This window comes from Cyprinodon variegatus, unplaced genomic scaffold (genome assembly GCF_000732505.1).
Source record: "Cyprinodon variegatus isolate N-32 unplaced genomic scaffold, C_variegatus-1.0 Scaffold496, whole genome shotgun sequence".
Classification (NCBI taxonomy): domain Eukaryota; kingdom Metazoa; phylum Chordata; class Actinopteri; order Cyprinodontiformes; family Cyprinodontidae; genus Cyprinodon; species Cyprinodon variegatus.
The window spans coordinates 143,283-155,926 of record NW_015150949.1 but is presented as its reverse complement, the minus strand read 5'-3'; the positions used below and the strand labels follow the sequence as shown (position 1 = coordinate 155,926).

At 35.9% G+C, this 12,644-nt stretch overlaps 1 protein-coding gene across 1 annotated transcript in view; it reads left to right on the top strand.

Annotated features, from left to right (window-relative positions):
• The window catches only part of LOC107094644 (tumor suppressor candidate 3), a 92,517-nt gene that overhangs the window by 64,565 nt on the left and 15,308 nt on the right, over nucleotides 1-12,644 (top strand). Inside the window, exons 7-8 of the mRNA XM_015390395.1 lie at nucleotides 7,035-7,098; nucleotides 10,541-10,615. Of these exons, the coding sequence (XP_015245881.1) occupies nucleotides 7,035-7,098; nucleotides 10,541-10,615 (139 nt within the window). The remainder of the gene's footprint in view (nucleotides 1-7,034; nucleotides 7,099-10,540; nucleotides 10,616-12,644) is intronic.

Genomic DNA, 12,644 nt, shown 5'->3' with positions numbered 1-12,644 from the left:
GAATAAAGTCCTAACATTGCGAGAATAAAGTCCTAACATTACGAGAATAAAGTCCTAACATTACGAGAATAAAGTCCTAACATTACGAGAATAAAGATGTAATATTGTGAAAATAAAGTTATATTTTATAACAACTCTTACGAGAAGCACTTTCTTCCCTAAAATGAGGAATGTTGAGCATTATGTGTAGTTTTTCTTTGGCAACATTTTGACAAATAAGGAAATATTAAGTCTCTTAGCACCAGCATTAAATAGGGCAGTATGTTAAAGTGGACTCGGGTTGCTGTTTGGTGCTGGTCGGCCGTCATATGCTGGTTTGAGCTCAAAGCTTTCTCTCTGAAACTGGTTGTGGTATGATGATTCTTCTCATGATATTACGACTTTATTCTCAAGTGCAAGAGCCAAGCTGTTGGGGTTCACTGGGAGCTACAGATGTGTAATTTAAAATTTTGAAGAAACTTTTAATTAAGCATATTTGTTTATAGTTATTTTTAAACTTACTTTTATAGAATTTCTGTTATGTTCTTTTTTTATATACATTCACCACCACCACCTCCCTGCTCATTAACTTTGTTGTTCTAATCTAAAGAAAGCAAAAAGCAGCTCATCCATCAACTTAATTGGACTGGCTATTAACCCCAATTGTACCTCACATCCTTTGTATAGATAAATGTAATGCCTTTAACAGCTCCCAGCCAGTCTTACATAAAAAAGCAGCATGTCACAGTCTGCTTTGTTAAATTGTGACACTAAATGACATGTATATACAACATATTTGATCTATAATAAAAATATAATGTCCCGAAGGTTAATATTTAGGTAATTATTGCCAAAGAGCTCAAAGGCAAGACCCACAATTTACTAATCAAGATGGGGACAGGGGTTCCATTAATATTATTCAGGTGATATTTCTAGTAGTTTGGTTATCACTATACACCACCCAACTTTAAATAAGGTTTATTAGTCATTTTTAGAATTGTATAAATATAGACTCATTTATTATAGAGTAAGAGTATATCCACACCTGTTACTTTTGGTCCACTTTAAACAAACCAGAGTTAATTTTTTTTCCCTTTGTCTGGATCTTTAGCGCAGATGTGAATAAAGTTCAGCAAACCCTGGTCTGGACCAAAAGACTGGGCTTGGCTTAGACCCACTTTTTGAGATGATCTTGGTCTGCTTCCTACAGTAACATACATACTCTAGAGTAGTTTGCCTATTGTCTAAGTACAGACAAGCTTTGGTCTATACCCTACCACACGCATAGCATATGTCTCTATGGACAGCAAGCCATTGTAATAGTGAACCTCATGTCAACATCATACCTGTTCTTCTGTGTGTTGCTTAGCAACACTGCTGCCAGCATGCGTTGGATCTTGTTGGGTTTGTAGGATGCATTATCCAACACATCCCAAAGTTAGAAATTAAACATCTCAAAATCTACGTTGGATAGGCTTCTCTGGATACTCTGTGATTTTTCAGCTGCAATTATGGCACAGATATCCAAGACACACATGTTGCATGTTGATTTGTTAGAATAGTTTTCGTCCATTTCTGGCTCTGTGGTTCGGCCACTTCTTGTGAAGCTCCCCCATATTCTTTAATGGATTATGCTTGACAATCTTCTGCAGGCTGTGGTTATCACCTTTGCTGGTGCACCTTTTTCTAACACACCTTTTCCTTTTACTCTTTTTTTTCTGCCTATTTTTAGATACAGGACTTTTTTTTTTTTTTAGTAGCTTCACATCCTTGTAGAGGAAGTCTGTGACTTTTTGTGGCCATCTGTCTATTCAGCTGTCTTTCCCATAATTGTGTAGCCTAGTGTCCAAGACTAAGAGAGCATTTAGAGGATCAGATGACTTTGTGTGTGTTTTGGCTTAATAAGCTAGTTTGGTTATTATACCATGATTTTTCAACATTTACGTTTTTCATACTTAAATATTGCCCTTCATATCTATTGTTTTGCTTTCTTACCAGGTTTGGTTGGTAAAATTGCAACGGAATTGTGTGTACTCATGATTAGTGAACATCAGCTTCACAGCTTTAAATCACTGGTGCTACAGTGATTTAAACTTATTTTGATATGATCAGGCAACACAATCATACATTCTTAACAAGCCAGCTTTCTCCTAATAGGGATAAGGGCCATTCTGAAAATGTAACTAATCTTCAGAGCTTTTAATGCATAATGAGTTGGAAACATGGTTTGTCTCCTGTGGCAGAACGGAAGGAGGATCGCTGAACAGTGTCAGTGTTTAACTCTGTGTGCTGGAAGTGTTTGGTTCATGTTTTAGTAGGTTTCTGCTCACTCGCTCAGCCCGTCTGGGCCCAGACAGTATTTTCTCACTTTGAGCATTAGTTTCATTGGCATGTTTCTGAATACCATTAAAAAAATGTCCTCATCAGTATTGATACTGTACCCAGTATCTGAAAGCAATGAGGAACATATATGTTTAATTACTTACTTTGCAAGTTATCAGAACATTGTTATTCACATAAAGGGTTCTGACGTTCATGAGATAGCCGTTTAAACATTGATTACATGCATCTGTGGATTTCCAGCTAGGAAACTCCTGCACTGTTTATGCACTCCACATTTCATAATTAGCTGTAATAGTAAAGGCTGATTTATACTCAGAAACCAGGTCGTCAGCATGTGTGTTGTAATGAACGCAAATGTTTTCCCTCTTGCGGCGTGGAATAACATAGTGCAGACCACGCTTCAATATTGGGCATAAATCAAAAATATCTGCGACAAGCTCACTGCGACACATTGCTGCGGGAGTATGACCAGCCTTTAAGATATCGGAGGCAGTTTTCCTATGTTGTTCTGTTCTGTTTCTTACATGGGTTGGTCCTGACTGCAGCCATTTTTTGGATGTAAAATTTGTGATGCATAACTGTCAAGGCTAGCAGTATATTTAGTTTTGGTTTGTAGTTGCCTAGGGTATGTAATCATAGGAAAAAATCCCTGCATTGATTTAGGTTTTAGACAAATCTTTATGTTAGCAGATAACCCAGTGGCTGCCTTTGTCTCCACTCCGCCTGAGTGTTAAACTTTCAAACAGTCACACGTCCCTCAAGTGAACAAATTTGTGGCAAACAACAAACTTTATCAGCACTTTTAGGTGTCTATGTAGATACACTGAGACATGCACACTGTGTGATCTGCACACTAATGAATAAAACTGCTGCCTTCTAATTCATCAGAATAATTGGAACTGCCCTTCCCTGGTTTGAGGAATTTTTCATCCCAAAAGCAGCCTTTCTCTCTCTCTCTGTGTTTTCTTTCTGTTTTTGTGCTGAAAGGGCTATATACACAGATCTGAATTCTGAAATAAAATCTGTAGTTTTTCTAGTCCTCTGGATGTAGTGACATTGTCTGTCTACACTATCACAAAAAGTAGGTTTATTCCTCACACACTTGTAAACGTTTTGGAATCTGTTATTAGGAAAACACTAATAGCCTAACACTTCTAAACAATTTACAAGTAATCAGTGCACATTTTATACAACCGTAAATTAGTAAAATAGCGATTCCTTCAAAATAACACACAGTCTTTGATAAATAACCCAGGGGATAAATCCCCCCCAGAGAAAATGCCCAAATTGCGCTCAATTATCCATTTTCCATATATGACTCACTATTGTTCCAATGTATCAGCTCTAAATGGAGAGCAGTTGTTAGATATGGTTTTATAACTCTTAAATAATGTTGACTAGAAGATCTACATAGAGTAGCACTTGATGGAAAAAAGAATCTTCTGAAGAAAAGCTGCTCTACATAGACAAGGACTAGACTATAAGAAAATTACCATCACACAGGTTGCTGCCCATTAATAAGACCATATAACTGTTTAAAGAGGACACGTTCCACTCAGCTTGGCTCCCCATGGTTGACAAATAATTTGAGTTCATATGCTTGGCATTGTGGCCAGAGGGTGTCTTTTGGAAATACACATGAGAGTACTGGAACATTGCTGCAGCACCTAAATGAATGGAGTGTCAGTTCTCGACGAGGGTATTTTTAGAGATAGAAAAAAAAATCACACTTCTTTTTGTAACTACTGTCCTAAAGAAGCCTAATTTACCTCTGCCCTCCAGTTTACTAAGAAAGATCTTAAAGGAGTTAAGAGTTTGTTTCTTTATCGTCAATTTTATTATCATATATCACTCCAAACATCATAAGATAAAGTCAATATCTCCCAACTCTAATTTGGAACATTATAGTATTCATGAGTTGCAAGACAACCACTGCCTTGCTGAAGGCATCTAGGGTAAATGTGCTGGACTACCCAAGCATGTTTCTAAGCCCAAACCTTAATAGGTATCTGTGGGGCTTCCTTGAAAAACAAAAGGGGGAGATGTTGACAGAAAGGAATGGAAGAGGATTCCAGTGGCATTAGTGAAATCCATAACCAAGAGAGTTCAGGAAGTGCTGGAAAGTAATGGTGGCCCTACAAAATCCTGAAAAATGTAATCACAATTTGGACATTTCAACTCAGGATGGTCCAGTAAAAGTAAATCTTATATTTTAGGGCTGAAACAATTAATCAGATTATGATTAATTGATTATTGAAATAATTATCAACTTATTTAGTATTTGATTCGTTGTTCAATGGAGTATAGAGACTAATCATGCTTTTAGCTGACAGAGTGACGCACTTAATTCGTAATTTAACCAAAATTGTAAAAAAAAAAAAAAAAAAAAAAATTTTGCATTTAAGATAAACTTTTTTCCACCAATGTGCTCTCCTAAAGTCATTTTTTTTGTTTCATCTGGTTTAAATTCTGTAATCAAATTTGCTCTAAGCAACCTTTTAATATCTGAGTATTCATTTATTAGCAAAAATATAGTTAGGTTCAGCCCTATTTACAAAAAACGTTAGGGGTCTACCTACTTTGTGAGATACTGTTAATTGGTAAGATACTTAAAAACCTAAACAAATGGTTTTTAATGAGTTTTTTTAAAGAGGAAGTATAAGGACAATTGATTCAGCTCTAAAGATTCCCAGAAAATGAAGGTTGCATTTTATAAAGTAACTCAAGAAACAAAGGCTGCTGTCTTGCTGCTTTTAAGAGCCGCCTTGTTAAAGAGGCAGCATAGGGTTCCAATTCGATGCTTTCTCACTGAACTTGGTATTTACTGTTCAATTGGTTAAATTAGAAGTAGGAAAAATGTTCCACCAAATACAGAAAAGTACTGCTTCAAGAAAGGTTTAAACCAACATTTATCTACAGCATCTAATCATTTGTTAAGCAAGTTTTTTCCCAGAGAACTACTAGGAACTATTATTTTAACGACTTAATAGAGAAAAAAATTAATATTACCTTTTTTCTGTTGAGATCAAATTTGATTTGATTATTTTCAAATAAAATGTACAACATTAACTATGAAAGAATTGGTTTTGTATATGTATATTTTTTATTTTTGACATAATTATTAGGTTTATGTTAACGTTCATAATTAAAGCGTTTAAATTTTATTGTATAATTAAAGACTAATTAGAAAAGCATCTCCTATACTGGTGTCTTTCTCAATCTACAAAGACAGCCACAATTAAACCATCTGAATTACTGGGCACAGCACAAAGTTTATGTTCAAAGGGATCATTTTTTTGTTTTTTGTGTTTTTGTCTTTGTCTCCTTTCAAATGCAAACGTGCTTTATGTCTCTCTACTGAAGCAAGACAGCATGCCTACCTCCTTTGTCATCTTCTATTCAACTCTCCATCCTTAAACTCTGCGGCAGTCAAGTGGAAAACCAGACCCTGCGTGGCGTAAACTCAGACGCTAATAATTTTATGTTTGCTTCACTTCTTTAAGACCTCTGGGGTTGTTTTCTCCCATCTTATTTCACCCTGAATTTCCCCCATCTTACTGAAAGATGCCAGTAAAATTGTACATTAAACTTCCACCAGAGGTGTTTGGTCGTGCAGCTTTAAAGATTGCTATTTGTCTAAATCTCATTGTAATACAGGCTTGAGCGAAGTCTGAGTTGCCATAATTGTACCTATTTTAGTACGTTTAAAACAATTGTCGTCTGGTGTAGATGTATGTATTTAATTACTCCTTTTATAAGGATGTGCCATTTATTCTGTAAGCATACCCATTGCCTCAGCTGCATCTCTTGTTTTTTTTTCTTTTTTTTTTTTTCTCTTTCATCTGGTCGGTGACATCTGTCACAGAGCCTGGAGAACAGACTACTAGTTGATACGAAGTGAGCGCTGGATTTTAGCAACTGTTTAGAGGATGTTCAACTGTCCTATTTTTGTATTATAAGGGTTAAAAATGTTCAAAATGCACAAAAGAATTGCAAAAATTTAAGAGCAAGTAAACTAGAATTTGGGTGGTAAATGATTTAATAAGGACATCTAAGCCAGAAGAAGAGTCTCTTTTTCTTCAGGCATACCTTGCTGCTATTGGAGGATGAAATGTCTTCATTTAACCTGCAGAGATTGATAACATGATCTACACACAGAGTTGACCAAAATGCTTCAAGTTGTATAGATTTCTAGAAAATGGTCTAAAGAGAGCAGATATTTCCTTATTATTCCATTCTGGTTTCCAGTTTTTTCAACAATGATGATAGAAATCAAATTAAGACGTATTATGTTAAGGGCTTGAATACTATTTTTTTGCGGCTGTGTTTGGTTACTGTATCCTATATGAAGGATTGTTGTTGTACTTGGAGAATAAAGGGAAACGATTCAGCTTCGAAGACTAGAAGTTTCTTTACTAGAATGGAATTTGATCAGATTCATTTCTTCACCCATGTCTTTACTGTGTTTACCCTCTGTAATATTACACTGCCTCCCTAAATGTGTATGCAATGTTTGGGGGGATTTGGAATGAAAAAAACTACTTTCCTATCTAAATGCAAGGTCTGCAATACCAGTGCTCTGTTCGATGCTTCAATTTCCTACAAAACATTCATTTTACAAATTTCCCCTTGTAAGTGAACAAGTTGCCAGTTGAACATAACACTGCCAAGTCTAACGTTTGTCTCTCTTTCCCTTTTTCTCTTTCCCACAGAGTTACATTCATGGCAGCAGCCAGGCTCAGTTTGTGGCCGAATCTCACATCATCCTTCTTCTGAGTATCCTTTCATGGGCTTCTTTATGATCCCTGGCCTTCAAAATGCTAATCACAGAGGGCAGTTTTAAGGTCTCTGAAATGTCTCAGGCTCAACTTGGCAATATTTCTACTACATTCAACAACAGGTGATACAAAGCATGCTGGACGTTTTCCCTTAACTTAGAAGCCATTTAATTTAGTTTTTCTTTCACAATATTAAAGCATTCCTTTCTGTGGGTACTTTAAAAGAATAATGACAACTTCCAATAACAAATAGAGAAATTGCCAGTGCAAATGTTTCCTTGATGATTTGTTCTAAAGTCATTGACTCGTGAAAAAGCTCTATGGCTGTTTGAGTCATTGTTTGTCAGAATATCTTTTTTTTCCTTCTGCATTTTTCTACTTTGCTTTTATGCCCATGTGTATTTGCTCTGGTGCTTTCCTCTTTTTGTCAGTAATGATAACATTCATTCCTAACTGTTGTATTCCTCCCAATAGCTGGTCCAAGGTCGCACCTGCTGCAGAGAAGTATTTGTTTGTTCATTTCTCAGAATGTTTAGCCCTCTAATCACAGCTAGATGGAACAGGCATACCTGTCCACACCTAAAAAAAAAAAAAATCTTCTTTTATTTAGTGTTCATGTGTTGAAAAGACCTTTTTAAAGCATCACTCTTTTTTTATATTCTTTCAAAATAACAAAAAACTTTGTTTAATCTCTTTTTTTTGTTATCCAATGAACAGCTTTAACAATTGAAGAAAGAAAAAACTTTTTTAGATATTTATATGGCTACCTTCTACTGTTTGCTTTAAAGTTCTTAAGGAAATGGTTTGCAAAATCATAAGGATGTTATTTTTACAAATATTTAATGAACAGTCAAGACCAAAATACAACATTCTGTGTTTTAGGACAACAGAAACGTTCCTCACGGGTATCTATGGTATGAAAGCATGAGCAAAGCCAAAAGTATGGGGGTTTTTGTTTGTTTTTTTGCTTTGCTTTGTTGTGTATTTGAGAAATATCACACCTAACTTTTACTTATGTTATGATAGCACCTAAAAAAACAAAACATAAAATGCTTGTTCAATTGTTGAGTGGTGGGTTTGGCCCAGGCATGTGCGCCTTCACCATAACGCAGATTATATTCCAATAACCAAACTGCCCAATTTCAAGGCTGGTAAATGTGAACAATTACCATATGAAAATTGAACTCAACTGGGGTCACAGTTTTTACATCTTCAGTAGCCCTTCTAAAAACTGGTGTGCAAAATATCTGGGGTCAATGTTGCTACAATACAAAAGAGACTGATACAAAAAACAATGGAAGGAGAGGTAGATTCTGTGCTCATGTAAACCTATTTGGACTGTCAGAAATAACAATAGTTGAAAAGTATTGATAAAGAAATGACAAGGGAGGCCAGCAGAAATCAATGCAGCGAGATGCAGACCCAACTTGATACATTCAAAAAATCAACTTCAATATTTTGGTATGTTTACACAAAAAAGTAGAATATCAAAGAACCCTGAAAAGAGACATGGAGGGAGGTGGAGGTTTACATCTCTTCACAAAAGCATGTTTTCTTCCTTGATCTAATAAACATAACCTCCCACGAAGCACCTTTGTTGTTGTTTGTGTTTTGACCTTTTTTGTAAGACTTTCAGATGGGGTATGCAGTGCACCTTAAAAATAGTTTCATTTTCATTTTTAATAATTGCAATTTCTACTTCAAACTGCATGGTTTGTAACCTCATCTGTCTTTAACAACTCTCCATTAAACTGCCTGTAGAACAAAGATTTTGCTCATTTTAATGGCAGTAACCAAACTGGTTTGGATGTCTTAACATCTGTGCAGCCATCTTTGCAGTTTGCCAGCAACATTCCCACTTATATAACATATATAAAAACAATGCAGGTGCAATTTAGGCCCTTTTAATAAAATCTTTTAAGGTCAGATGTAAACATTTTAACAATTTAACGTTGTTGATGAGTTGCAGGTCTGATGTTTAAAGGCCTCCTCGCCATCACCCTGACTATTAGCTGCCTCCACTGATTCTCTATCAGATTCAACTCCTGGCCTTGGCTGGAATAGTCCTTATCTTTAATACTACTTTAAGTCTGTAGAAACGTATTGATAAGATAAAAAGATTAGCTTAGCCCTAAATCTGCCAGGGTAATGAATAGCATTGGGATTAACTGTAGCCTTTGTTTCAACAAGATTTTGTTATTCAAAACTGGACAAAATACAAGCAGAAATTCTAAATATATTATTGCAAAAATAATATATTTTATATATATTATATTATCTTCTCTTTTTCTTTTCTATTTACCTGTATGTACAGTAAATATTTTGGTTCACTGTTCATCAGCAACATACTTGAATTTGTTTTTAGAATTCATATATTTTCTTTAATGTGAGGGTATGTAAACTTTCAAGCACTGCTGTATCTTACAGTTGCAGCCATATGATCTCTTCCTCTCTTAAACCGACAGACAAAAAATGCATTGTTTTCATTTATTTCTTTCTCTTATCTTAACTGAGGATAGAAACTAAGGCTACGTTCACACTGCAGCCTGAAGTGACCCAAATCCCATTTTTTTCCCCCCTATATGTGATCTGTATCTAATCTTTTCATGGCAGTCTGAACGACACAGATCCGATTTTTTTCCCAATGGTCCTGAATCCGATACAAATCTGATCTTTTCAAATGCCACTTGTGTCTGAACGGCCAGGTCGCGTTCATCCGACCTTAACGCCATTAATACCTGACAAATGTCACTTTTCTGCGTCTTGCTATGCAGATGCAGCAAGAAAGACAGCAACCATGGCGGACGATGATGCAGAGAGTAGTATTTATGTTTAAACATATCGAAAAGTGTCTTTAAGGTTGGGGAAGATCACTAGATGCGCTCCAGCACTACCATCCATGTTTGCTTCTGTAAACACAGAGCATGCTGGCTTGTGACGTCATTGCGTCCTCTGCTGCGCATGTGGGACACTTATGTTGTATGACTGCAGTTCACACAGGAGATCACATACAAGTCCCATATATATTTGGAAATGTGAACAGCAACGCAAAAAAATCGGATTTCGCAAAAGAATCAGAATTGAGCCTCATGGCCTGCAGTGTGAACGTAGCCTAAATATTGTTTTGTTTTTTGCATTTTTAGTGAGGTTTGTTTTATTATGAAATGATTTGCACCATAATCTAAATAAAAAATTCACCCAGGCCTTTTCTCAACAATTGATAAAGCTTTTAATTGTATCCTAAAGGCAGTTCTATTCATTTCCACACTGTTTTATCTCTGAGAACTGTTTCTAATTAGTTTAAATATGTCTGTGCTTATGCATTTATTTGATAAGCTGCATATGCATCCATATGTCTAAAAGTTCGTTCTGGGTCATTTTATTTTTCCACCTCCATCCTTCCTTTTTTGGGTCTTGTTTCCTTGACAACATCTTCCCAGATGCTGCGATCACCATGGGAATGGTTCTGCTCAACGAAGCTGCCACCTCTAAGGGAGATGTTGGCAAGAGAAGGAGTAAGTGTTTTCTTTTTTCTGTACATGTTGGTTCTTGGTCTGTTTTTTTTTTATTTTTTTTTTTTAAGTTTTGTCAGAAATATAAATATCCATATACAATTTCTTGGTTGTTATAACCAATAAGTTTTTAAAAAAATAAGTAAATGGTTTGCAACACAATGTATTCCTCTCTAAATGCTTGAGGAGAGTTCTACTGTTGCTGTAGATAATGTTTGTAAAAAAAAAAAAAAAAAAAAATTATATATCAGATATAATGACTTGCACTTAAAAATTTTGCCACTTTTTAAGCTGTTTTTCATTAACAACATTTCAAACCCTAACTCACTTTTTTTTGTGATGGCTGCTATTAAATATTCATGGAAAATCCAGCTTAAGATCCATTGCAGTCAATGACCTTGTTTTTTTTAAGGAGGCAAAGGATGCAACAATGTACAGCAGAGTTAAGGGAGAAAAAGCAGAGCAGCACCTCAGAATAGATTTTCAACCCTAAAAGTATCATTCTCTCTACATTGTGGCATTAAAATATCTAAAATTGAATTTAAAACGGTAACAGATAAACTAGATTCTTAATCATACAATGTTTTGTTTGAAATAGATATTTCATTTCTTTATACATTTGTTGTTGTTTTTGAATTATAGAGATAAAAATCTGGTCATGCCAAAAAATTTTTTTTTTCAAATCGTTGAATTTTGCCATTCTTTTGTTCTGCTTTGTGAAATTGGTTCAATAGTCAAAAAGAAGATGCCAAAAGGAGGAAAAGGAGCATGGTCTGTACTGAGTTTATGGTCCTTTCTGTGGCCTGTGTGAGAGTCTTAAGTTAAGCATAGCCACTCCCCCCCCGCTAAGCAGATTATAACTGTTAAGTGTAATGCTTTTTTTAATAGTGCAATTTAAAGTTAAACTCAAACCAATGAAATTAAACGCAGCATTAAAGTGCATTTTTTATAATTTTGTATCCCAGTCTATGAAGAAGAGGCCAGACTAAACACACACAAGCTGAGCTTTACCAGAGCACAATTGGTCAGGAGTTAATAAGAATACTGATCTATTTATAAACCCCAAAGGTAATAAAAAATGTTTTGTTTTTTAATAACCAGAATTGCTGAGCGAAACATTATATACAGGACTGTCTCAGAAAATTAGAATATTGTGATAAAGTTCTTTATTTTAAAAATCATGAAATGTCATACATTCTGGATTCATTACAAATCAACTAAAATATCGCAAGCCTTTTATTGTTTTAATATCGCTGATTATGGCTTACAGCTGAAGAAAACCCAAATATCCTATCTCAAAATATTAGAATATCATGAAAAAGTATACTAGTAGGCTATTCAACTAATCACTTGAATCGTCTAATTAATTCAAAACACCTGCAAGGGTTTCCTGAGCCTTGAAAAACACTCAGCTTGGTTCAGTAAACTAAATCACAAGTATGGGGAAGACTGCTGATCTGACTGCTGTCCAGAAGACCATTATTGACACCCTCCATCAGGAGGGTAAGACACAAAAAGAAATTTCTCAAAGAGCAGGCTGTTCACAGAGTGCAGTTTCAAAGCACATTCACAAAAAGTGTGTTGGAAAGGGGAAATGTGGCAGGAAATGCTGCACAACCAAGAGAGGTGACCGCAGCCTTAAGAGCATTGTGAAGAGGAGCCGCTTCCAGAATGCGGGGGAGCTTCAAAGACAGTGGACTGAAGCTGGAGTCCAGGTATCAAAAGCCACTGTTCACAGACATGTCCCGGAAATGGGCTACAATAGCCGTATTCCCATGGTCAAGCCACTTCTGAACTCAAGACAACGGAAGAAGCGTCTGACTTGAGTGGTCCAAAGTCATCTTTTCAGACGAAAGCAAGTTTTGTTTGTCATGTGGTAGTCAAGGCGCCAGAGTCTGGAGAAAGGCTGGAGAGGCGCAAAATCCAAGTTGCCTGAAATCCAGTGTGAAGTTCCCACAGTCAGCAATGGTCTGGGGAGCCATGTCAGCTGCTGGTGTTGGTCCACTGTGTTTCATCAAGTCCAGAGTAAATG